The sequence below is a fragment of the Schistocerca nitens genome, chromosome 3 (assembly GCF_023898315.1).
Source record: "Schistocerca nitens isolate TAMUIC-IGC-003100 chromosome 3, iqSchNite1.1, whole genome shotgun sequence".
In the NCBI taxonomy this organism is placed as follows: Eukaryota; Metazoa; Arthropoda; class Insecta; order Orthoptera; family Acrididae; genus Schistocerca; species Schistocerca nitens.
This window is the reverse complement of record NC_064616.1, coordinates 654,309,972-654,336,273: the sequence shown is the minus strand read 5'-3', so window position 1 is coordinate 654,336,273 and position 26,302 is coordinate 654,309,972. Positions and strand designations below refer to the sequence as shown.

Here is a 26,302-nt window from a genome sequence, read left to right as displayed (position 1 = left end):
AATGTTACAAACCACAAAGCGGGGCTTCAACATAAGCTTCTTCGCTCATCACACAAATATCGTTAAGCTATCTGAAGTGTAAATGCTGAAAAAGTCCTATAGGCTATAATAAAGAAATAACATGAGAATAATTTTGTCTCAGCTATTTCTTCAGTGGCACAGGACAAACTAAAATATCTGTAATTTTACTTCCAGCTGCACGCATAATGCGTCTCAACATTCTCTTGTTATAAATGTACCTCTCTCTCTCTCTCTCTCTCTCTCTCTCTCTCTCTCTCTCTCTCTCTCATTTGCAGCTCACTGTATACATTGGTCCAATATTATTTTTATGAAGACGTTTCATTTCAGCTAGCTTAGATGTTGCATTTGGAATAATACATCATCTGTGTTAGTTTTATCTCGTGAATCAACGATTGGGTACGATTTTAGCCCACCCATTCCCCCACCTGACCCCAGAACCGTTAGAATGCGGGCGAGGAGTTGCTGGATATAGTTAAACACCACTGTTGACGAATTATGAGCAATACCGCACACTGTGCAAGAAACTAGTTCCACACGCTCCTACTTCTAGGTCGTTAACCCCAATCTTATCAATTCCTATAAAATGGTGTGCGCAAAATTCGTAATGTTTTACCGCAGACGTTTTGAAAACTTGCTCAAAGTTGATGGACATCAGTTCTCGGCATTCGCATACTCCTAGCGGATCTTTATCTCAGTGGGAGGCGTGGCTAACCATTTTCCTAATCTGTTACTCGGGTACTTGAATCATTCAGAAAGTGAGATTGTTTACTGATTCAGTTCACTAGAAGCGTGCTATAGTTAGCCAAAATCTAGCACATGACGGAAAGATTGTAACTCCCGGGTGATCACTTTATTTACATATGAATTGGAAGTTCTAGCAGAGTTGATTGCGTGAACGTTCCGCACATACAGGTTTATGTATCCTCTTGATAAGCTTTTTAAGATTCCCTTTTGAGTGACAAACATCCGTCCCCTAACCCTACCCTCTGGTCTTGGCTCTAATGATTTCCTGACTGACTGAATATCCAATCTTTACTGTCCATCATTCGTTTTCTGACGTAGCTTTGGAACCCACCTGAAGTGAAATTGGTCTCCAATAGATGTTCCGTACATCCATAATCTGACGAAGCCGCTACCACTTGGGATTCTTTTAGTTATAAAAAACCTGGTGTGTCAGTTAGATAAATACGCACTACTAAGTGCTAGATCCACTAGTCATTTCAGAATTCGACTTTGTGGTCATCAGTCCTTCAGTGCAGATATATGATCCGAAATTGAGAAGTTTTTCGCCATGGCTGTTTGAAAAAGAGTAAAAAAGGAAGAAAAGGAGATGTGGAATGTCAACCTCGAGACATTTGCAACCCAAGTTTCCGGAACTTACTGTGCTAATAAAATATTAACTGACAGGACAAAGTGTAGCAAATTTCGTGCAACAACCTCTTCCGGCTTGACAAACAAGAGCAGCGACTTGTCCTCTCAGCATGGAAACAAGGATCCCTCGTGAACGAAGCCCTTTCAACAACTTCCTTGCGGTTTTTATCTGGCGACACATGAGTGCTGCCGACTTGGGTGGCCGAGCGGTTCTAGGCGCTTCAGTCTGGAACCGCGCGACCTCTACGGTCGCAGGTTCGAATCCTGCCTCGGGCATGGATGTGTGTGATGTCCTTAGGTTAGTTAGGTTTAAGTAGTTCTAAGTTCTAGGGGACTGATGACCTCAGAAGTTAAGTCCCATAGTGCTCATAGCCACATGAGCGCTATGGACGTCTTAATCGCGTCGAGTGACTTCCCAAGAAAATAATACCAAGCTGGCCGTAGATCCCAAGATACTCATCAAAGCAATTTTTTACGTTTCATGTCCGATGAGCAGTGCAATTCCTATCAGAAGAGCTCATTAAAGTAAGCCGCGTTGTCTGAGGCGCCTTGTCAACTGTTGGCGCGGCTACCCCCCCCCCCTCTTCCCCCCCCACCCCACCCCCACCGACACCCCACCCCGTCGGAGGTTCGAGTCCTCCCTCGGGCATGGGTGTGTGTGTTTGTGTAGTTTAAGTTAGATCAAGTAGTGCGCAAGCTTAGGGCCCGACGACCTCAACAATTTGGTCCCATAGCATCTTACCACAAATTTCCAAAAAAATTTCCAAATTTCTCATTAAAATGAAACTAAGTTAATCAACAGAAGACACAAAGACTCTCTCCAAGGAGTGCTCGATGTCGACTACCAGCGGCTGACTTGTATAATAGGATGACTGGACATAACCAAAACTACTGGACTCGTGTTCTGAAGGAGTAGAATTCTAATCCCCAACCGGTCTTTCTGATTTAGGGTTACGATTTCCCCAAATTACTTAAGTCGAATGCGTAGGAGTTCCTTTGATAAGGAAACAGTCACAAATCTGCATCCGTCAGACCAGATTTAGGTTTCGTGGCTTCCCTAAATCAATTATTGCGAACACCGAATGATATCTTTGAAATAGCCACTGCAAATTCTCTACCCTTATCTTTACCACTTCCGAGCTTGTACTCAGACTCTTAATGACCTCTTCCTAGCGAGGAGGTTTAAGGCTAATCTTCATTCCCTCCTTCCTTGATAGAGCTACGCCCTACTTTCCCGTCTGTTCAACTGAGATTCGCAAACCCCGTACGTCACGCTTCCAATAAATGTCCCAAAACGTCCGTGACATTAAGGAAATAATTACTAGCTTGCAGCGTCCAATTGACAACCAAGATCCATAGCCCTATGTTGCCTGCGTAATAGTCAGTACCATGATTAATCGTTTTCTATTTTGCAGGGTAACAGTAAGAAGTTTTAAGGACTGAAGTGAGGTCCTGTATCCTGCATTTTGGTCTCAGCCTACGAATTTTGGTGGGTTTCTCCTCCCTCTCCCCTCCCCTCACCCTCTTTTACTGTCCCACTGAAAATGAAGATTGCCCTGCCCCAGGACAGATTTAACGTGTTTATTTAAACTGATTTATTTTTTTATTCAATTGGACATCAATGTCAGTGACACATTTAGTATAATACGGTAAAACACAGTACTATGAAATGTAAGAATGAAAATAATACTGAGAACAACAACGGTTATAATAAAAAAAAGTAAGAATTTTCGTAGTGTTACAATCAACACTGTATGCGAAATGATTTGGGGAAACTAAAGAACAAGACGTGTGGGCCAGGTAGATAAATATTATATTTGTTTCATGAACAGCTTTTGTAATTCTCAGTGCAGTTTAGTAATTAGTAACTGTAATGACACATCAAGAAGTATCAAAATATTTCATATGAACTACAGAGACTACTTTTGCATTCATTTCAGTGAATTACATGTCGACAGCAAATTGAAGTGAATGTAAAGTATTCCTGCAGAGAGTATTATCAGTTTGCTTTCAACTGTTGTGGAAGCCTGTTAGAAGTGTACGTTCCTGAATTTTGCATACTTTCTGGAACAATAAAAACGAATGTGGTCGTCATTTAAGCATGGTTCCCTCTGTCTATCATTCACCGAATAGATGCTGCTGCTCCTCCTAACCTAGTTCATCTGGTAATTCACATTCCTGTGTCTCATAAGGGGGGTGATGTACTGATCGGTCAGCCTTACACGAGTTTCATGAATTGAGACTATATACGGCGCGAATAACTAGCTCTTGGGCTACAAATATTCTTTGTCCCTGAAATTAGTCACTCTAAAATTTTATTACATATGAAACTTCCTGGCAGGTTAAAACTGTGTGTGGACCGGAACTCGAATCCAGAACTTGGCCTTTCGTGAGCAGTGCTTGTACCGACATGCTATTCAGCCGCACTCACATACCCACTGCTGCCAGCATTTGTTTCTTACTTTAAAAAATAGGAGAGACCTACAAGAAGAAGTGCTGTGAGGGCGGATAGCACGGTTGTTAAAAGTATTGCAAAGACAAGATACCGGATTCGAGTCTTGGTCCAGCACACGGTTTTAATATGCCACGAAATTTCTGTGGGATTTCGTAAATATGAGTCATTAAATGACTGCTGTTTACGTATGCCCTGTCCATGTAAATCGTAATTGCTTCAAGAATACATGACATCGTAGATCGAGGAGTATTGAATAGCTACAAATTTTAGGTCGTAGACGTTTCACCCGTATGGCAACCATTATCGTGCCTGTTTTCACTTCCTATATCTACTTTTTTTATCAAAGCAGATTTGTCCGCTTTCAGTGTATATAAACAGCAACAGAAATAAACTGTTGTTTTTGAATTATGAACACGCATTTATCACTGGTTACCCATGAAATTTTTGTCTCTCTGTGTCTGTGCACTCGGGATTCGCCATTAAGAGGGCTGTTGGAGCATGTCTCCGTCCGAGTGAGGCTGTTAAATGTATGATCCTTTAAGTTAATTTTATCCATAATGGATGCAGTTGAACTCCGTGACTGCCCTTTTATAAGGTGGCAGAATAATAACCGCTACCAATCACAACGGAAGGTGATGTTATTTAATGCACATGGTCTTTGTCCCGTATTTTTTATTTTTTCCTGTGAAAGTACATTCACTTTAATTCTCATTTGTCGTGCAATAATATAGAATTTTTCCATTTCCACTGACATGCCAAGTCTTCAAAGGCAAGAAAAATGATGATAAATTATATAATACAGGATAGTAACATATTTGTATAAAATTACATACCCATGTTTCGTCGCATTGTGTGTTTGCTGGATTATATATTTTGTTTGGTGGTTCTTCATTAGGTCCACTTGCGTGTTCTTCACCAAAGGATGAAGAAATTAGCGCTTTTCCAATCACCTGTTGGAAAACCGCTGAATCTTCCACTTTGGATTCATCTAATAACGTTAGAATTTCCTCACCAGTAAGCCATAAAAAGAAAAAAACTAACGCACTATGACAATAATGTGTAAAGCTAATGGTAATATGAAATATTAATTCCATGCTCAGAATCCTACTTCAGACGTTGACTAAAGTGAGCATACTCCTCTAGTATAGTCCCAAAACGCATAATTGTGCGTATGGAAGTTACATTCATCGTAGCTAAAAAACATATTAAAATTTTGTGGCGGACTAATTGTTAATTGCTTCTGTATACCTTTCTGATTCAGTAACACATTTCTTTCGAATGTCAAAACGCAGCATTGGCCAAGTTAAAACACAATATCTCGCGTCTGTAACAAGGTATCGATATGCTTCGAATTGTATACGAAGCATCCTTAGCAATCGTTTCACCCAGACCTCAATGACATAGTGCGATAATCTGACACTAAATGCAAATAAACCACACCCACACATTTTGCTTGCTAGGTCTTTAAATGTTCACGTGTGTGGTAAATTATTTTGTTATAAAATTGTGAAATCAGGAATGATTTGTTTATTTTCGTCGTTGAAATAGAATATTATTCGATGGATAGCTCGAAATGATTGAAAGTAGTGAGAATAGTAATAAAAGTAAAATTTACATGTTTGAACGTATACCTAATGATGAATTAAAACTTAGTTTGGTACGTTTGTGAAGAAGTAACTGTATACAGTTCTATGGATAACCGTAGAGATCAGCGTATCAGGCTCAGCACTGTTTTCTCTAAAAGAATGCTGGATTTGATGGTCATCATCATTAAGTAAGTATAGCGCATACAAGTACCCATCAGCTTCTGCACTGGTCTGAGTCTGTGGAGGGGATTAGGTGGCGAATCGTCGCATAAGGTAATCGTTCTCTAGCATTTATGGAAGACGCTTTTAATAACTGCATTTAAACGATAGGAAGGAAGAAAGCTTATGAAATTATATGTCCTGTCAGCGGCCTGAAAGATGGAGCACTAATTTAATTGGATAAGGAAGGGGAACACCCGCATTCGTCTCAAGTGACTTCAAGACTCCACCAATGATAGGCATACTGCATATGTCTGCTATTGTGTTGTAGCTACTAAGGCGTGCCTAGTGCCTCTACCTTCTCGCTGTCATTTGTTTTAGACGAAGACTGGAAGAATGCGTATTTAGGTGATGATCATTGTCTTCAATGAACATTTCTGTCATATCGAATAACAGAGAAAATAAGCAGGAGAAAAACAGCCCCCCAAAGCAAAATATGTGCTGGAACTGAAAGAGCACGTAAAGCGTGCGAAGAAGTTGTAATACGGTTCATAATATGTGTATATTTGATCCGCCCGCAAAAGCAACTTGCAGCGTTGGTTACAGCTCGAGATTAATTAAGAGTGACAGAAGCGATTCTGCTGTTGCTTCGTGTGTTCTTACAACTAGTTTGGGAAAAAAGAAAAAAAAAAAGGCCAGAAAGGCCTCGAGCGCGGCTCACTGAAAGCTACTGGTAACGTGCCAACCTTACCAAACGTTTGTTAAGTCTCAGATGATTATCTCATGTACATTTAACAGCAGAGATGGGACCGACACAGCACACTTCATCCGAGTAGTCGTAATCTGACTCCAGAAAACGCATATTGCTTTCTTACCATACCAACGACCGTTGAACGTGAATAGTTGGGTGGATATTCGGGATCGTGGTATAGTGTATATACGGCAAACGGAGGAGAATAATACCAACCTAATTTTGCAGAAAGAAGTCCCAGAAACGGATCTATATTGGGTATCACAGTTTGCGGACTAGGTGCAAGCCTACCCGGCTGACAGTGGCTACGCTGCGCAACTAGGCGTCTGCGACGAGTATGGTCTTTCTGTCTGAAACTGTAACACGACACGACTTATTGCAGGGACACACCGAGGAAACTACTGTTTATAACCTCCATCTACGATCGATTCTTAAAACATAACGATCACTTCTGTACTTCATCATCTTGCTATTCACGAAAAAAATAGTTTTTGAAAAACAAATGGGAGATATTGTGCTAAGGAGGGAAGCTTCTCTCCATGGCTGATGATGGCCGTAATATAGTTTTCGTTACACATCAGTTCACAAGTAGAGTAAGTGTATTTGGGTCGTTCCTTTTTTTTTCACATTTACTGCTTGTATGAGGGATGAACACTAACATACAATTTCTTCCGTCACTTCTGTTGTAATCAGTCAACCTCTATCTCTTGGAAAATTTATTCCAATTTCTAGACAGTCGCCTCCTGGACCTCAAAAGTGCTTTAAGCATACGTTGTACTTATCACTGCCGCGGCTTTAGTATCGTAAACGTCGCCGCAATTGTTCAACACCGAAAGCGAGAACGGTGAGACATTTGCAAAGATAAACTGTGGCATGCTTTGAGCAGATGGGTGACGAACTCCGGCAGAATAGTTCGGACAAGTCAAGCTATGTGTGTGGAAGCCTGCCGATTTTGTATGCGGTCAACAAACTCACTACAGCGGGAGACCACTGTCACGATAATGGCAGTAAACCCGCTGTATACGTGATGTTTCTGGACCAAATAAATATATTCATTGAGCTGCTAAAGTGAACAATTTAGGGTAAAAACGTTGAAATAGCAATCACTTTAACTTTATGAAGATACGTGTTTAAAGCTGTTTGTGTTAGGAAAAAACCAGTCACCAACACATACCAGAGCACGTATTTGACTTACTGAGGCATCCGGGGATCCAACATAATCGAAATACTCTCAGCCGTTCAAATTGACTCTTCAGAGATCTGAAAACCGACTTTTGTGGTCATCTTGGGTAATTATGTTCATAACTGAGCAGTCAGTTCGTCTCATTTGCCACTTTCATTTTCAAGACTGCTTAGCCCATATCTCAAGCCGCAAAAATTTCATCCAGTGAACTCCGTTGATGTTTGCAGCCACTGGAAGTGCTGCTGCAGCAGATTTTGGACTTTGCTATCACACCTCTCGGGACGCGCAGGAAATTTTGCTCCTGCTGAGAACAAACATCTCCAGGCTACTTGTCTGATAGTTAAAGTCTACGTACTTGATCCGTATGACAACATTAAGGTAACAGACCAGTCAACCAATTGTCTATTATATTGCGTTACATTTTTACAGAAAGCGCCGTTTAAAACGTCTCTCAGCAGTAACAGGATTTCCTAGAAGGTTGGTGTCATTAACTGGCGATTATCGGTAACTCGTTTACGAAATTGAAGTTGTCTGTCTAGCATGTGCGTCAAGAAAATGCCACACACGCTAACATCCGCTGCCGACTGATGTTTATATGAATCTTTCTACAGAATATTACCTATATGACTAATGGCTCACATATTTTTGTTCCTCCCCTAACACACTGTTGTACTTGCGTTGGTTTTATATGATATCTCCTTGCGTGATCAGCGTTAGGAAAATATATGAAATATTTTACAATTCAGTTGTACGAGGGCGTGCTGAAAAGTAATACCTCCTAATTTTTATGTGGAAACTATTAAGGCTTTTTAAGTAAAACATACGTTATTAATATTAATTATCAATATTCTACATCTTTATTATTCACAGCTACATATTTTCCTCAACATAGTCACCCTGGCGGCGAACACATTTCTCCCGGTGAGAGACCAGTTTGTTGATACAGTGACTGTAGAATGTTCAACTTTGTTGACGGAACCACAACCTCACCTCTGCTTGACATCGCTTCATCACTATCAAGGCGAAGTCCTCGAAGGTGTATTTTAAGTTTTGGAACACATGAAAATCGGTGGGGGTCTAGTTGGGACTGTATGGAGGATGGTCGATGACAGTGAACCCAAGGCGTCGGATTGTTGCAGACGCCGCAGTGCTCGCGTGCTGACATTGTTGTGCTGAAGGAGAGGATGCTCCACATACGGACGAAGTCTTCGAATTAGAAAATCGATTACAGGACGCTGTTTCTCACGCACCGACATAGTTACGTTACACACTACCATGTTACACGCTACAATTCGTAGCCTTCTCGTGGCAGAGGGCTGCAGACATGCGCATTGAGAATAGAGATGTAGACTGTTAATAACATTTGTTTTATTTTAAAAGTTTTACAGAGTTTTCACGTGAAGGATTTGTAGGTATTACTTTATAGCACGCCCTCGTAAAACGGGCATTCTGACTTCAGGGATTTGTTAACGTACGGTTAATTAGGTTTTTCGTCCGTCTGGAAGAACTACTTCAACTTCTGCCCTCACTTGGACTAAGTAAAAATTAAATGACTAAAGTCAGGGCAAGGCAACATTAGTTGGGCCAGTGATGTTGGAGTGCCAATTTTTCTTTATTTTACTGCCACACATTTCGGAATTTCTCGGACAGTGCGGGAACGAAGCTACTGGATACTCCAACCTTCCCGTATCACTGAAGGGCTGTATTGCTTATTGTAGCCTGATCATACTGAACTGTCTGTTTACACCTCTAGTGAAATTTCCCATCGTGTTCGGCTTTTGTCGTCAGTATTTAATATACTGCAGAGCCCATTTGTTGATAATAACTCAGTACCACGACTAATATCACTTTTTAATTATTGTGAAATGCAAAGGAAAACATTATCTGTCATTTCGGCATCGATAACAATGTTTGCGGAGTCGCACAGTGTGATAAGAGAGAGATTTTCTGGGGTTCAGATCTGTCTTAGAACAGATGCAGGCTTTGTTCACTACGTGGCAGCTGGTAATTAAGGTAATAATGATATTCTTTACAACGGAAGACACACAAATCTGATGAAAGTTTCACAACATTTCTATTGGGGGGTTGAAAATGCAGTGTTACTGTTCCTAAGCATGTATAATTATGCTGTAAACTGACCCATTCTACTTTGTTTTGATAAAAGTACCGTTCAAGTGGTCTATGGAAGATGTAACTAAGTAATTACGACCAAACATTATTTTAGTATTTCGACCCCATAGAAGGTCGGCTGCACATACATAGACGACGAAAAACCAGCTATGCTTTGGCACACACCAACACTTCTTTTGAGATCATTGAATGCAAGTTTTTGTAAGGGAAGCTTCAATGTGTAAACTGATTTATGTTTGTCCGTCGTTCCATTCGTCTCATGTGACAGAACGGGTTTCTAATGTTGATCTGGCAATGTGCGATGTCAGTGGATAAATGGCATTTAGTGGAAGAGACAGTGAAGATCCCGTTCAAAATGGGACTTTGTCTGCGTGTCTTTTGGTTTCCTCGAAGATGTCACAGAAGTGGGATCCTGAACATTTGGATGTGTAAAATAACATTATTTGTAAACGGCGAAGAAGTTTTTGTTATTTCCACGGTTGAATATTAAAAGTGTTTTTTAACTGGTCTCGGAATGAAACTCTTTGTTTCTCTTTTTCATTAATTCTAAGAACCATGCAATATTGCGAGAAGGTGAACTTAGCCAAGATAACTTGAAAAACAACCTTTATTGTCGAGTCGATTACCTTTTTCGGTAAGCACGGTTACTCTCGGTAAGCACGGTTACCATCGTCAGATCTCGATAAAAGACTGTTACATGTTTCCTATACCAGCTGTCCAGCTGTGTTAATACTCTTTCTAAGCCATTACCAGGTATGTGAGGGATGAAATCAACGACGCGTCGGCACGTGAAGGTTAAAATTAGAATTTAGAGAGTAATTCACCAGATGCGCGTGCCCGTATCACAGTTTACGTCATTGCAGCCAGGACACCGCTAAACTGTTTCCCGTGCTTATTGGTGTACGGTTTCACACGAATACAAGTAAAACAGCAGAATAACTAGAAAACATGTCTTTCAGTTCAGCGGTGCCCTGGCTGCAGTGGAGTACACTCTAGTGTGTGGTACGGGACACGAGCATTTGGCGAATTATTCTGTATATTGTGAATTTAACCTTGACTTGCCGATGCCACGTTCATCTCGTCCCTCACATACCTGGTAATGATTTAGAAAGAGTACTTGCGCAGCAGATACAGGAATACATGTAATAACCTTTTATCGAGATCTGAAGATGGTAAGCGTGCTTACCGAAACCGATAATCGACAACGAAGGTTGTTACAAGCGATCTTGACTAACAAGTTCACATTCTCTCAAGTGATTATTAAAGATCGCCCTTTACTACTCAAGATGAGTAATTTAACCTTGTAATACTTTTTCAGTCTTTTGTTGTAACCCGAGGATCCTATCTAGTCTTTTTGAGCACATTGTTAATAAATAGCTGGTTCTCAAGGACGAGAAATACGCAACCGAAACGTGCAATTATTTGCGATATTCAGACGCGAATACATTATTCAGTAACCAGTAGTACAATTTGATAAGAAGAAACCCATCCCGAAGCGTATGTACTTGTATATTGCGTCCAAAGCGAGCTCGACATGGTGCGTCAGTTCTTTTGTGACAGCGTAGTATTTTTGTGGTTTATTTGAAAATTGCACTGCGCATGTAATTGGGATTACGAGTGTTATTTGCCGTATCTCATGTTTGTTTTCCGTGTGTGTTGGTGTACGATTTCACGCGAATACGAGGTTAAACTGCAGAATAGCGAGAAAACGCGTCTTCCAATTTCTGAGTCATTAAAGAACGACAGAAATTAAGAATGCCTGTCATCTGCACGTGGTAGAATGTCAAAATGGGCAATACACGTGGTCTGAAGAAGAGGTAAGCGTGGACAAAAAGCGGAGAAGGGCGCACGTTGCACAGATCAATCAAGGCTGTGCGTGGGCCACGCCCTAGCCCGCCGCTGGCGCGCAGCCATCCGGCCAATCGATGTGGCGCTGCGCCGCTGCTGCATCAATAATTAACGCCAACATGTCCACCCGGCCTACTTGGACACAATATTTCCCATATGTGAAGCCCTACGTTCTTCCATATGTCGCCATCACTTAGTTTCGCTGTTAGTACCACTGCGCACTTTCGTCAGGCAACATTACAATATTACGAAGTGAGATCTGGACTTCGTACAAGACCACTTCCACCGTCGGAAAGCTGAGCATTTTTCTTCCCAATCGGAAAGTTGTACGCATCATTTTGACTATCAGTTTATTTCTCCTGGCAGTGTTACAGCCATAGGCCCCCCTTCCATCTAACCAGACATTCTACTTAATAACGGATTTTACATTAAGTTCACAAAACGAAACAGACGTTAAAGAAAGATGCTTATATTACATATGGGCTACAATGCTTAGAAGTAACTATAACATAAGTAGTGGAAAGCATCAGTAGCTATAATACCAAAAAGCATAGTTTCTATTAGTTCATGTAAAGCAAAACAAGAAACACAAATTGGAATCGGGTGGATTTAAACTAAGGGTTCCGTCAGCAATGGGCGTGAGAGAATGGGTGGGAGAGGCAGAGAACGACGAACGTAACATTGGCACTAGTTATGGACACGGCCAAACAAACGCTCTACATTCTGCTCCAAATATATTCTGCACAACGTGGAGACAGCCCCGTAACTGCAGTGGCAATTTCTTCCGTAAGCTTCTTCAAATCCGACATAATTTCCCGTGTCGGACATAACGATAAGATACCGAGCGCCTTTGCACAACACTGCGCATCATCGTCGCTGGGGGAAGGAGGGGAAAAAAAAGGGCAGCGCATGTGGCAGAAAATGTATCCTTCCACTTTCTTTGTGATCCCAGCAGGAGTAAAGCTGCTTATAAAGATGTACTGTTAAGTAGAGAGCGGAAAAATCAGGTTTTGTTTGGATACATAAAAGGGCAATACAGGAGATACGTGTTGCTGTGACTTTATGAATTCGCTGGAAATCTACGTTAAAAATATCGAGCACTGTCGATGCCTGTAGAAAAATCGAGACACAGAAACTTGACTGAAAAAACCGAAATCCGAGCCGACACCTAGAAATTGGGCAGAAGAAATGTGCCGGCAGGTGTAGCGGACTTCGCCTTCAGTCATTCACCTTTGACGGAACACGTGGCGACTGTTCCTGCACACACGGACCACATTTCATCTTCGAGATAATTCCTTTCAAAATGGTTCAAATGGCTCTGAGCACTATGGGACTTAACTGCTGAGGTCATCAGTCCCCTAGAACTTAGAACTACTTAAACCTAACTAACCTAAGGACATCACACACATCCATGCCAGAGGCAGGATTCGAACCTGCGACCGTAGCGGTTGCGCGGTTCCAGACTAGCTCCTAGAAGTGCTCGGCCACTTCGGCCGGCGATAATTCCTTTCTTTTCTGACTTAGTATGCGTACGAAGGGTGAGGAATCCCTAAATCGATGCTTCGCACTCAAACTCGCATTGATATAGTAATAATAAAAAGCTGTCGGTCGGTAAAGTTTACAGTTCAACTAGGTGGGGGACAGCGAGTGACTGAAGTTTGTAGCACACGAGAGGAAGCTGTTACATCCCTGACTGTGCAAACTCGTGAGTAGATCATATGGGGCGCAGCTAACCCACATATTTCTTACGAAGTGGGGAAATGAGGAGAACGCATTAAGTCTGGAAATTTTCTTAGTGATACTCGTATTTACGCGATAACATTTCTTTTTTTCCGATTTCTCGACCTGGATATTTATTTGTTCTCATTAAATTCAGTGCTACGAAGTTATAAACGCTACGAATACCGATTTGTTATCTAGTAAACAGTTTCGAATGTAGACTTTTGAAACTATGGACGCAAATAACTGCTTGGAGTGCTGGTATTCTAACTGTGAGGTTTTCGTTTTGTTTAGAAGTTAATAGGCCATAATCTCGAAAGTTGATTCAAACACGGCACTGCTTTACTACCTCATTACCAATGGTGTTACGCTCTTGTCTGTTTCAAACTTACGACCCGGCTCACCTATCTACCAGTTTGCGGATCTGTAATGTAATGTGCAAACAGAACCACGTTAACAGCCATAAAAGCGAAACTACCTCATTACCAATGGTGTTACGCTCTTGTCTGTTTCAAACTTGCGACCCGGCTCACCTATCTACCAGTTTGCGGATCTGTAATGTAATGTGCAAACAGAACCACGTTAACAGCCATAAAAGCGAAATCCTAAGAATCACCGAGGATTACTGCCCAAACTAGCGAAGCGAGGTACCTGAGCTACTTAGAAGAGGAAAAAATAAGAATAATGGGGACCATTACCTGGGTTGTTCGCTTAGAGCCAGCTAAGAATACATGTTTGTTGACGGAACGTGGCAGTGGTTTCCGAGCCAGGGCCGGGTGTCAGTGTCCGCGGAACAGGGAAAGGTGGGGGAGGGGAAGGGCAGGCGGAGGCGGAGGCGCGTTGTTGGAAGTGGGTCGCCGGCTGGAGGACACAAAGCAGCTGACGTCATCTGCCGCCTCTTACAGCATGTGCTTCCCCGCACACACCTCTTGCTTATTGACCTTTCTTACGGTATGCGCCAGTGAACTAGCGACTACATCAACCGGTGCCTTCCGCTCGATCTGACCAAAGTGCATTCGTTTCAATATCCGTGTCACTAGTGACGGAACACTGTCTCTCTCTGAGAGAGGAACGTGTTAATGATGTGGGGGAGCCATGTGGATCCGTGTTGATAGATCAGGATTTGGTCGGGATATGTCATCCTGCACTGTAAGTGCACTTCTCACGCTGGAGGACCTCCGCCAGTAAACAAAATATGCACCATTAGCTTCAGAGAGTGTTTAACATCGGTGTGTGACGCTATAGTGTTAAATTTTTTTCCAGTCTTTTCGTAGACTTTATTCAAACCTGCGATGCTGCCCATTGACAGTCGGAACGCTAGAGCATCCGCAGACAGCGTGTACGGCGTACGTGCTCCAGTGGCACAGTCTTTGATGAAAACCGAGCCAATTAGGTTCGTGGGTCTCGCGATCGGCACGCTAGTCGGCTATGCGTGTGCAGCTGTGACTTATCGGGCAGTAGTAATAGCAGAGCTGTGCACCCTACGTCGGGATCCTACCAGCTCTCGCTAATGTGTAACCCTTCTCTTACTGTTTGGTGAGGTGCTACTGTCTGTGTAACACAATATGCTGCTTGCCCTCGTGTGCATTTTTCTGTTTGTGATGCACGTGGAACTTCCTCGAGATCCCAATACTGTCACCTGCATCATCAGTGACACAAATGCTTTTTAATGAATTTAATTTTCTACTTATGTAGTATGACTTACTCAATGTCTCAAGAAGGATTAAAAAAGCAAACTGCTTTTTATTTATAGAGATGCAGATGCGTATATTTACCTTATACCTTCCAATACAGCTTGCGTGATTATCCTGTACGATAATTCACGCCTGCTATTACTTTACGAACTGTGAAACTGTCCTCAGCATATTATTTTCGTTGCCAGAACTACCCATATAATAATGTAGTTATTAGTCATTTATGTCACTACACGATATATTTCAGTTTATGAGCTGATAAACAGCTTTATCTAATAACTGGAAGGCTAGTGTATCGACTTTGTATTAAAATCCCCCTGATATATAGTATTAGTCACTGAATCATAAAGTTTCCGAAAGGTGTGTATAATAATTAAATATTTGCTTGGATACCCAAAAAGTGTGGAGGAGCCATGTGTGAGCAGCAGTGAGATTTATTCGCCTGTGGCGTGGTGCTTGTTGCAGACGCGCGGCTCCGACACCTACCTTAGCGCTCCAGCGGGCCTCTCGTGCCCCCCCTTCGCGGCCGCGAAATACAATAGCGACGCCCCAACGGCAGCCTATGCAGACGCACAGGTATTTGCCAAAATCATTTTACTTTCACCACGCACAAATACCTTAATTGTCCAAAATGAAGTACTATGGTTCCGGTATGCACAAGTGCTACTCTTCTCCTACCGATCGGGAGACTTCGTGGGCAAAGGGGAATTTCTCTCTCACACGAGCTTCGTATGTAGGGTGATTTTGGCCTTAAAAAAATGGAAACTCGCTTTTGATAAAAAAAGAGCTTAAACTTAGTATCCTGATGTCTACCATTTCCTCCAATATATATAACGTAAATGCTGTTTGCAAGAAACATGGTGCCCAAGAAGAACAGTTAATATTCAGGGATAAGAGAGGAGCACTCATTTGAAGCAAAAAAACTTCATATGAACACATGCCTTATTCTAATGGTTTCCGAGACAGAGCACACAAAAAATACATCGTTATTTATTTTCTGTGTTATTCAGTATATTGTCAGGTTTACGCATGTACAACAGTTAGTAAATATTTAACTTGTGGTTTACAAAGTATCAATTGAAAAATACGTATTTTTAATATATTAACCTGTAAAGATTATCGTACACGACACACAACTGCTGGTGTACAGTTCACAATAAATGTTCGAGTATCCCACCGTCAACTTCAGTGCATTTGTGCACTCTTGCGAGAACATGTGTTGCTTGCCTGAGTGCCTCTCCACGTTCCCTAATGAAGGCAGCAGTGTTCGTGATACGACCAAGCAGTTCATCTCGCACAATCACCTTTCCTTTATACACCTCAGACTTCATCCAACCTCATAAACAAAAATCTGATGGTGTAAGGTATGTACCGCGACCAATACAGCGATTTGGGTAAGTGCGCAACCAGCCCAAAAACAAATTTAGAGTACGTGTGTTCCATCTCGAAAACCATTCGAAACAGGGCATATGTCCGTATGAAATTGTATGATTCAAATGAGGGTTCATGTGAGTATTGACCATTCATCCTGGGACATCACCTGTAGCGCTTCTCCAGAATGAGCAAGTGTTTATGTAGTGAAAACGTAACTGAAGAGAAAAAAAGAAAACACGAGATAATATGCTGACGCTTTCCAGAAAACGTAGTGAAGAAATGGCTATACTTCACAAATCGAAGTTACGAAGAATAGTTTTCCCGCTTGTGACTTAGTTTTGGGCGTTTCATCCGCAAATTTTGAAATAAATACAATTTCTTTTGGAATTTGTAGTACTACACAGATTTTGGAGGACCATGTGCTGGCAAGCATTTCAATAAATTGAGCGGCTCGGAGAAATATAATGGTAAGAGCTACTACCGTGTATTTTGAGTTACAGGGTAACCGGCGCTGTCTATGAGCGCTGCCTATGAGCAACAGGAAAAAGTTCTAATATCACTCAACAGGAGTCAGGGCGGTGCTCCATGACAAACGCCAGTGGCTACCTGTCGCGGGAACATAATGGCAAGCGACAGGTAAAATGGCTGGTGCTTTACCCGTGTACGTTTTCCGAGATTATAGCCTCATTTGACGAGGTACGAGAAAACGAAGATGTTCTTAGTGATCCTGATATCACAGACTAGGATCCTGAGTACATTCCCAATGATTCAGAGGTATGTAAATTTGCAAATCTGTTGTACTTAGTATGTTTCACGAACATAATGGTTAGTGCATGTACATACCATTAGGTTCGTGAAATGCATGAAATATGAGGTTATTATTGGATATGTGTTGTTGAAGGCATGATGGTGTGTGTATGCATATTTCTTCATTTACATTCACGCAAGTAATAATAATAATAATAATAATAGTGATAATCTTTGTTGCTATTCAGGTAATCTGTGAATGATTTCGAATTGATATTAATATTGAGCAGTTGGTCGCTGTCTCAAATACCTTTTATGAAGGGGCAGAAGAATAGACAAAGAGGACTCTTCGGAAAAAGTTGAGATGCCACCCACAAGAGAAGTTTAAGCAGAAGAGGTGTAATACAGGCGAAGAATACACATCTCGTTCTGGAAAAAACTGTAGATAAAAAGGAAATAAGACTTAACTGACTGTCTCCTTAAATGTTATGAGGAAGTCGATGAAAGCAGTTTGACGCAAACGTTCAAATAATTCTAGGAATTAGTGACTTTGATGGTCAGAAGTCATCTGGGAAACGAGAGAGGCAAAACCCAGTTCTTATCCTTCGATTAGAATACGACGGACCCAGAATCACTGACAAGAAGAAAGTTGCTGATTTTTTTGTCCCTCCCGTTCATCATGAATTTTTTTTCTCTCTAAAACCAACGTGTTTGGACAACGGACACATGTTTTAAGACAGATAAGTGATTAAGTACTTTCAAGCAACGAGCTGTGTCAATGTGATTTGGATAACATAATGGTATATCCAATACAGTAATGGTTTTATTTGTATATAGTTTATGGGTTATAGTACGTTTCTAGTTGTTTCTGTGCCTTTATCGAAGAATATTGATATTAAAAGCCATTTGAGACACAACTCTGTCTCCAAACTCCCCTTTTTGGAGCTTACGATTTTGTTCCCCCGAGCAGCTCAATTCTGCTTTGAAAAAGTGTCTAATCGCCGGCAGAATTCCAGCATGCATCTACAGTTCTCGTTTAGGTATAATTTCCAGATTCACCAAGTTTACTGTCGCAGCCTCTTCTATCATTTTGCTGTGCTAGGTCGAGATATAAGACTACAAAAGAAACGAAATTCCAAGCAAAGTATGTTCGCCGTATAATATCGGTAAAACTCTAGAATAAAGGATGGAGAATGTTTGTGATCTTTTGATTTGTTTCTAACATAACCCAAATTTATGGAGCAGGAAATTTAATGTGAGAAACTAGAAGCAGGGTAGAGTATGGCGTCAAAGCTCTGGCTTCACGCCCTTAATAACGTTTGTCTTGATTTAATGGGAAACCATCAGACGATTCGCTGCCATGGCGTTGTAAGTGATTTAGCTTTACCTAGCTGTGAGTGTAAAAATCGGCCGACTTCTACAATTATATAATTTTCTGGGTTTCGGCATTAGATGTATTTAAATTCTTCGGAACAGCATTTCGTAAATAAGCAATACCCACCTTCCTTTTAACCACTGAAACGTTCCGAATTTTTAACTACTAAATTTCCGTAACCTCATTATCGCCAGGTCACATGTTGTATACATATGTCGAAAAACTTCTTAAACTATTTCCTGTAGCCTGATTCCGTTGCTGTTTCATTTCATTTTGCTGAAGCAAATAGCATTGATTGGAATCATAATGGTAAGTGCAGTGACTTATATAATAATCCAACACCAAAAGAGGAGTGTGTACGTTTTTAGGGCATTTGATGTACGTGTAAGAGGCTGTATGACATAGGTTCATAAAAGTTTATTTCAACGAAACCAGCTAAGACTTGGACGTTTAGAAAGAGAGTATTTTTGAATCGTAATGTGTTTCTTAATTTCCTAAGTCCACTCATCCTCGCGTCCAGGACCACGATAGCGGCGCATCGGCAGTTTCGTATATTGACAGGGACTTTTCTGGAAAGGTATTCATTTCCTTGGTACCATTACCTCACAACTGGGCCGTAAAATTTCGTGCTGTAGAACCATTTTGCATATAAGCACATTTAAAATAATGAGACGCTATCTCGGAGCGTATCAGCAGTTGCGGTACACAAATTTAAAATATAAGAAAACACCAAACTTTATTCATGATGACAAATGTATACGTATTTACTGTGTAACATTAGGAAATATCGATAAGTTACTTTGAGGAGCATACTCAATTATGGTGATCTACAGGAGTTCTTCCTATCGCTACTAAAAGCTGACACTTTTCTTCCAAGGCAAGGCGGAACTGGGATTTCGTGTCGTACGTTTATGTAATACAAGAGGCTCTACAGACCCGATATTTCACAAGAACATTCAGATTCAACTGACCTTCCGTCGTAACAAAAATCTTAAGTTGTCGCGGCTTTTTCGTTTAGACCATTAGAAAAGTCACATTACACATTATTTTGTGCAATAAACTATTGAAGAGTTCTTTTGTGTGCCAAAAACGGGAATAACCTCGACGCATCATAGGATATTAAATAGTTGCAGCATCGGTTCTCGCGTAAACACAAATTAGTTGTGCGAGAAATTACCGAGCATTGCAATTCATTAGTATTTCCAGAGAGAAGTATATTCCCAAACATTTTTATATGTATTCGAATAATAATAGTAATAATAAACAACAAAACCACTTAAAAACAGCTTTGATAGTCTATCCTTTCTTCTCTGGCTAGAAAACAAACAACTGCATATGTCGGTCTCGCGTATTTAATTCGTCGGTTCTGTGTATCATCAGGGAGACTGATTTCGAAGCTATCTTTTACCTGTTGCATACGCTTCTTAAAATTTCTTATAAGAATTTCCTTGGGAATGTCCTGTTTGCCAGAAAAGTAAACATCACATCAAAAAGAGAAGACTCTTCGGATTACCTACATTACGTCGTGGGCGATTTGTTTACAGCCGGCGGTAATAATCGTAATCGACTTACCGAGCTACTTGATTCTGTAATCACACGCGTTAAATCATTTCAGCGAGTGACTGCCTAAGTACGCTCAGTAGACATTGCTTTATAGCCGTCGGGCGATAACGGCCAGGGAATTGGTCGTAGTGTCTCGCTTATCTGCGGGAGCATTGCATTTACATTTGGCACGTGACTCCCTCGAACGTGACTGACACATTTATGTATCCCTGTGACATGTGGCAACACTGTTTACGCGTTCATTGAACTCGAGCTCTTCCCGGAAGGGCCCCAATCACACACACACAGGCACTATATCTCTATATATAGATAGACTATACCAAGTCTCCGCGTCGGCCGACCTCGGTGCAAGAAGCGGCCAAGTCCGCCTGGCTGCGCGGCTCTTGGGCGCTTTTTGCATTGTGTGAGGTTTCGCCTGCTCTTGACCGACTTTCTGTTTGGCAGGCAAGGGCACACAAGTGTGGCGCGACGCGCCACGCCCACGCTGCCTGCCAGCTTATACCCACGATTTAATTTGCTAACTTCCGCCAGTCGTATTGAATGATAGAAGACGAGATTGTCTTTAAAGCTCCAAGCTTACCCGTAACTGTTCATCACACTGTTTCGCCAACTTATAGCCTCATAAATTTACTTATTTTACGAATTATTCACCGATTACGAATCTGTCGCAAAACTCTCTAACGTTCGTTGATTTTCATCGAGCAGTTTGTATTCATCGTCGAAAATATCATCTTCCTGAAATATTTCGCCGCTCGGATAATGCGTGTCTGAGAGACAGAGAGAGAGAGAGAGAGAGAGAGAGAGAGAGAGAGAGAAATTATCACTTGTGTGTTATTAGTGCTCGTTTGCGTTTTGAGCTTGTTGTTAGTCGGGCAAAGATTTTCTGTTGTTGTCATTCGTATAGAAGATGTACAGTATTTCTGGGAAAACTATTTTCGCTTGCACTTTTACAAAAATTAAAATTGCTTCTGCCAGCGTTACTGTAGAACGTCGTGTGTATTTTTATCTTCATTTTTTAGCTCTTGTTTATTCTTCCGATGCTAACTTAAAATAGAAGAATTTTGCAGAACATGCAGCATCGAACAATTAAACTTTTAGATGTACTTTCGTAAACGTTTACAGGTAGGAATAACTCATATGGTTTCTTTATTGCTAAACATAGAGGTGAATTAGAAGGGATGTGTATTTGTGAACTCTTAATGGATAGAGATAGGGAAATTATTGACGAGCATGTAAGCACATATACATTTCTCACAAAGGCTAATTCTATTAAGGATGCCTTTCGCCTAAGTTTTGTGTACTTTCTTTCTTTTAAGTATTTTTGCAGATGGCTTGCGCGATCGCGTCAATTTCCTCTGCAGAGTAATAGGCGTTAACTTTTGTGGGATTCCAGTATTCGAGGCATACATGTATAATTAAAGATTAAGATCACAAATAATAATTTTAGTTGTGGTAAAAGGTATTGAGAAGGGATGTGACGCGCCTGCCACTGACTAAGCACTGCCGAGTTGTTGTTGTTGTGTTTTTTTACTTTGCCGTAGACTGTGTTGACGAGCAAGCTTTTGTTGCAGACCTCATGTTCTATCTCCTGAGGCGGTAATACGGACGCGACTTTGTTACGCCGGCTGTTTCTGTGATGATAATACAAAATTTCAGGCATGATGGAAGAGCCAAAATGTATCCGTTTCAGATAAGGAACCATGATCGGAAAACGGTTAAGTCACAGTGTACCAAGACAAACTTGGTAGGCGACAATTCTGCCAGTGGAATAAGAGAAGCTACGTATCGGTGGTTGTACGAAGTAATTAACTGATTTACTATGTACGTAGTTGCTAACATTGGTAGTTTTTGTAAACCCGAAGCGTACATAACGAGTGGTGTGGGCAGGAAACCAACACAAATGTACTTACGCTGGTCCAGTATGATACAGCCTCATTTCAGTTCGCACGTCTTTCTCGTCAGACGTTCTCTAAAAGAAGTATAGGTAGGCGTGTTTCTGTTTTGTGGCCAACTCGTTCACCTAATACGAACTCGCGTGTTTTTTTTCTTGTACTTTCATATGAAAACTGCTGTATACGAGACACCTGTCGAGACTGAAGAGGATCTCATGGCAAGATTTTCGCGGCCTCTGACATTGTTCGAATAAACTTGATGGTATTTCAACAGGTACGATAGAACTTAGTGCGACGAGATCGAGCCTGCACTGGAGCTAGGGAACTCCACTTTGAAGAGCTATTATGACTGTAGGTCATTTTGAAGATAGATAAATTACAAAACTGTCTACGTGGATTTTTATTTTCATCAGCATACCAAAGGTGAATTTGAAATTTTCCCATTTTCGTTTACAGCTTTCGAATCAGTCGTTTCCGTAGCAAAGTTGCCTCTACCTTTCCCCAGACATTTGATAGTGTGTGTCATTTACATCGACGTCTATACTGTGAAACCTACCTTACGGTGTGTGGCGGAGGATACTTCGTGTACCAGTGTGACTTTCCCCTTTTCCTGTCCCAGTGGCGATTAGTTCGCGGGAAGAACGAGTGCATGTAAGCCTCTGTGTGGGCTTGGATCTCTCAGATTTTATGTTCATGATGTTTTCGCGAGATATACGTAGGAGGAAGCAATATATTGATTTACACTTTGACACGTACGTCCTCGGAACTTAGCAGTAATGCACACCGTGATGCAGAACGTCTGCACTGGAGTTGACTGAGCATTTCCGTGACGCTTGCGCGCTTACTAGATTGTAGATTTGTGGTAAAATCTTATGGGACTTAACTGCTTAGGTCATCGGTCCCTAAGCTTACACACTAGTTAATCTAACTTAAACTAACTTATGCAATGGATAATACACACACCCATGCCCGAGGGTGGACTCGAACCTCTGACGGGGGAGCCTCGCGGACCGTGACAAGACACTTCAGACCGCGCGTCGCGCGCTTACTAAATGAACCTGTAACGTAATATACTGCTCTCCTGTGGATCTTCTCTATTTCCTCTATCAATCATACCTGGCACGAATCGCAGAATGCCGAGTAATATTCAAGTATCGGCCGAACGAGGGTTTTGTAAGCTACTTTCTTTGTTGATGGGTTACATTTCATAAGGATTCTTCCAATGAATCTGTGTGGTATCTGCCTTACCCACTATTAATTTTGTGTGGTTGTTCCACGTCTTATCATTCCGTGTGCATACTCAGAGATATTTTGTGGAAGTAACTGCTTGTAGTGATTATTCTACAACCCTGTAATCTTCCAATAATGGGTATTTCTGACTATACGTATTGCGTCACTTTTTTTTATGTTGACGATAAATTGGCACTACCTGCACCAAGCGTCTATTCTGTATTTCGCTACAATTTTCTAGCGTTGCGATTTCTCTGTATACAACAGCAGCAGCATCCACGAAAAGCCTCGTGGAACTTCCTACGTTAGCTACTAGATCATTTATATGTACTGTGAAGAATAATGGTTGTCTAACATCCTCTTGGGTTACGCCTGACGTTGCTTTTACGTCTGAAGACTTCTCTCCGTTGAGAATGACAGGCTGTGTTCTGTTTACTAGAAACTCTTCCATTCAGTCACACAGTTGGTCGGACACTCTGTACGCTCGTATTTTGTTCATTAGGCGCCTGTGAAGCATCCCGTAGACATGCATTTACTTAAGTGGTTAACTGCACTGTTGCCTCAACTCGAATAAAAATCCTTTTTTCACAGGCATGGCACTCGGGTTCATGCCGGAGAGGAAGAATGGGTTTAACGTTCCTTCGGCAAGGAGATCATTAGAGGCGAAGAACAAGCTCGGAATGAGGAAGGAAATCGGCTGCGTCCCTTCCAAAGGAACCATCCTGGAACTTGCGTTAAACGATCTGGGGAAATAGCGGAGAACCTAAATTTAGAAGTCCGGACGGGAACCTGAACCGCTGTGGTCATAAAAGCGAGTCCAGTTTTTCAACACTGTACAAATTTCCTCGGCGTATCAGAACGAAAATAACATGATGGATAGGGGTATTGCGTTTAATGATTTTACTACAGTTTCTGGTTGTTGAATTCGAAGGCGAGACAGTTGTGTTTAAAAAAGAAATATTTAATATGTAATGTTCGATTTGCTAATTCTGATGCATTTGGACTATAAAAATTTCCCAGTTCTCACCTCAGTAGTGAGTTTAGAGTACCGTATCAACGGCAAATGTAATTTGTACGAACATTTGTGACAGTTTAAAACACTGAGTAGCGCCGAGACACAAACCCGCACCCATGACATCTGCTGGCTATCCGTGCACGGACCGACTCCGCGCTTCTACATGTCACTCTTCCCTGAATAATTCACAGAAGCCTACTTACGAGGCTGTTGGGGCACAGCGTCTAGAGCCGAGAGTTCAACTTACAAAATTTTCCTGCTTTAACTGAGTCGAACAGTGTTAATGGAGCTTGGGAACTGAAACCCTTTCTCCTCGCAAGCAGACACCTTGCAATTGCACTCTTGCTGCCATTTGCGTCACAAGCGCCGACAAAGGTGTACGCAGGACAGGATTGTTTTTATAAGTTTTTACAGACTGTCAATAGGTGGCGCTATTGAGATGACAATTCAGAAATTAGTCTAATACTATGTGTACCGTGAGAGTTTGAAGAAACGGTGAACATTTCACTCGAAGGTTTCGTTGGATGAGCTTTACGCTTATCGTAAAGGCCTAAAAACAATCCCTCGAATACCTTCGTCTTAGGTTTGGTAACAAGTCGCCTTTACTGAAGATTGTTGACAACTCATTTACAGAACTGCATCATTGTAATGCTTCAACAGCGATGAATTTCGAGACCGTCGACCAAAATCGTTTGTTAAAAAAGATAGTGAGCACAACATGACTAAAGAGACTTGAGATGTGGTATACCGCGAGATAGAGCCGTCCTCAGATATATCCAAGACTGCACAAAATTGCATGAACATTTGTCTGTGAGAAAGGTCTGTTCCCGTATAATTCCGGTGCAATTTGACCCAAACTCAAAAACAGTCTCGTGTCAGCTGGTGTAAAGAAATGCTCACAAATTCGACCTAGGAAATACAGAAACCGTATACAGGGGATGAAACTGTTCGGGTGTTCCAAAACGAACCGCAACCGACACCAACAAAAGTGGTTCGATTAAAAAGTACGTCCCAAAAGTGATCGCTTGTCTTTCATTGTTTTTGCAACACCTTAAACGGCGGTCCCCCACAATCTTCCTGCTGCGTTCTGGGCACGACGAGTTTCAGTTGGAGAGACCAAGCAATAATGTGTTTAATAGGGCCAAATTCTCAATAGAAGTGTGCCTCGAAGATAGAACATTCAAAATAAAGCTTTTAGAAAATAATGGCAATATAATAGAAGCAGAAGGTAGGAAGGAGAATTGTGGAAGATTTGATATAGTTTGTGGGAGGCTCAAATTGCCCAATTTGCTGTACAGTTCACGAAAGTCAGTGGAAAAAAGGAAAAGTTTGCTTCAACACCCCGTGGACGACGAAGTCATTAGAGAAGTCGTTGATAGCTGACACTGATGGAGAGTGATTCGACGTTTCCAGTATTTTTCAAAATTTCATCGAAGGCTTGTGGCAAACAAATTGTTCTAGACCAGTTGTATTAACTGTTTTTCGATTCACTAGAGCAGTAGTCGCGACATATGCAGAGTAACCAAGGAAACAAGCGATCATTTCCTGGAAAGTGCTTTGCAACCGAATCACTTTTGTTGAGCCGGCCGGTGTGGCCGTGCGGTTAAAGGCGCTTCAGTCTGGAACCGCGTGACCGCTACGGTCGCAGGTTCGAATCCTGCCTCGGGCATGGATGTGTGTGATGTCCTTAGGTTAGTTTGGTTTAATTAGTTCTAAGTTCTAGGCGACTGATGACCTCAGAAGTTAAGTCGCATAGTGCTCAGAGCCATTTGAACCATTTGAACCATCACTTTTGTTGGTGTTTGTTTCGGTTCGTTTTGGAACACCCGAACACGGTTCGTTCAAGTAGTGTTGAACGAAGTGTGACAGAAACCCGAACAACAGCGGGCTGACGTACTAGAACATGCATTGATACTATGAAATGGCGCAGGCCGAAATCTAGATTTGCCGAATAAAACCTGCAAGAAAAGGACGACTGATTGCTGCGCTCTATCATTTGAAAGGACCTCAAGAAGTGTGTTTACTTCGCAAGAGCGATAATACTGCTGCTAGTTTGCAATACACCTGGCATCTGATGGAAGCCACGTGTTTGTTTTCGATTCAGCCAATAATTTTGGATGAAGCGAGAAACGATAAGTTTGCAGCGCTGACGCAGTTTGATGGCTTGCTACTGGCTCGCCGCTTGGTAC

The 26,302-nt window shown here is 41.6% G+C and overlaps 1 protein-coding gene across 1 annotated transcript in view; it reads left to right on the top strand.

The window, feature by feature from the left end:
- Window positions 1-26,302, top strand: part of LOC126249380 (trithorax group protein osa-like) — a 364,811-nt gene that overhangs the window by 22,488 nt on the left and 316,021 nt on the right. Inside the window, exon 2 of the mRNA XM_049951034.1 lies at window positions 15,383-15,493. Coding sequence (XP_049806991.1) covers window positions 15,383-15,493 — 111 coding nt within the window. The remainder of the gene's footprint in view (window positions 1-15,382; window positions 15,494-26,302) is intronic.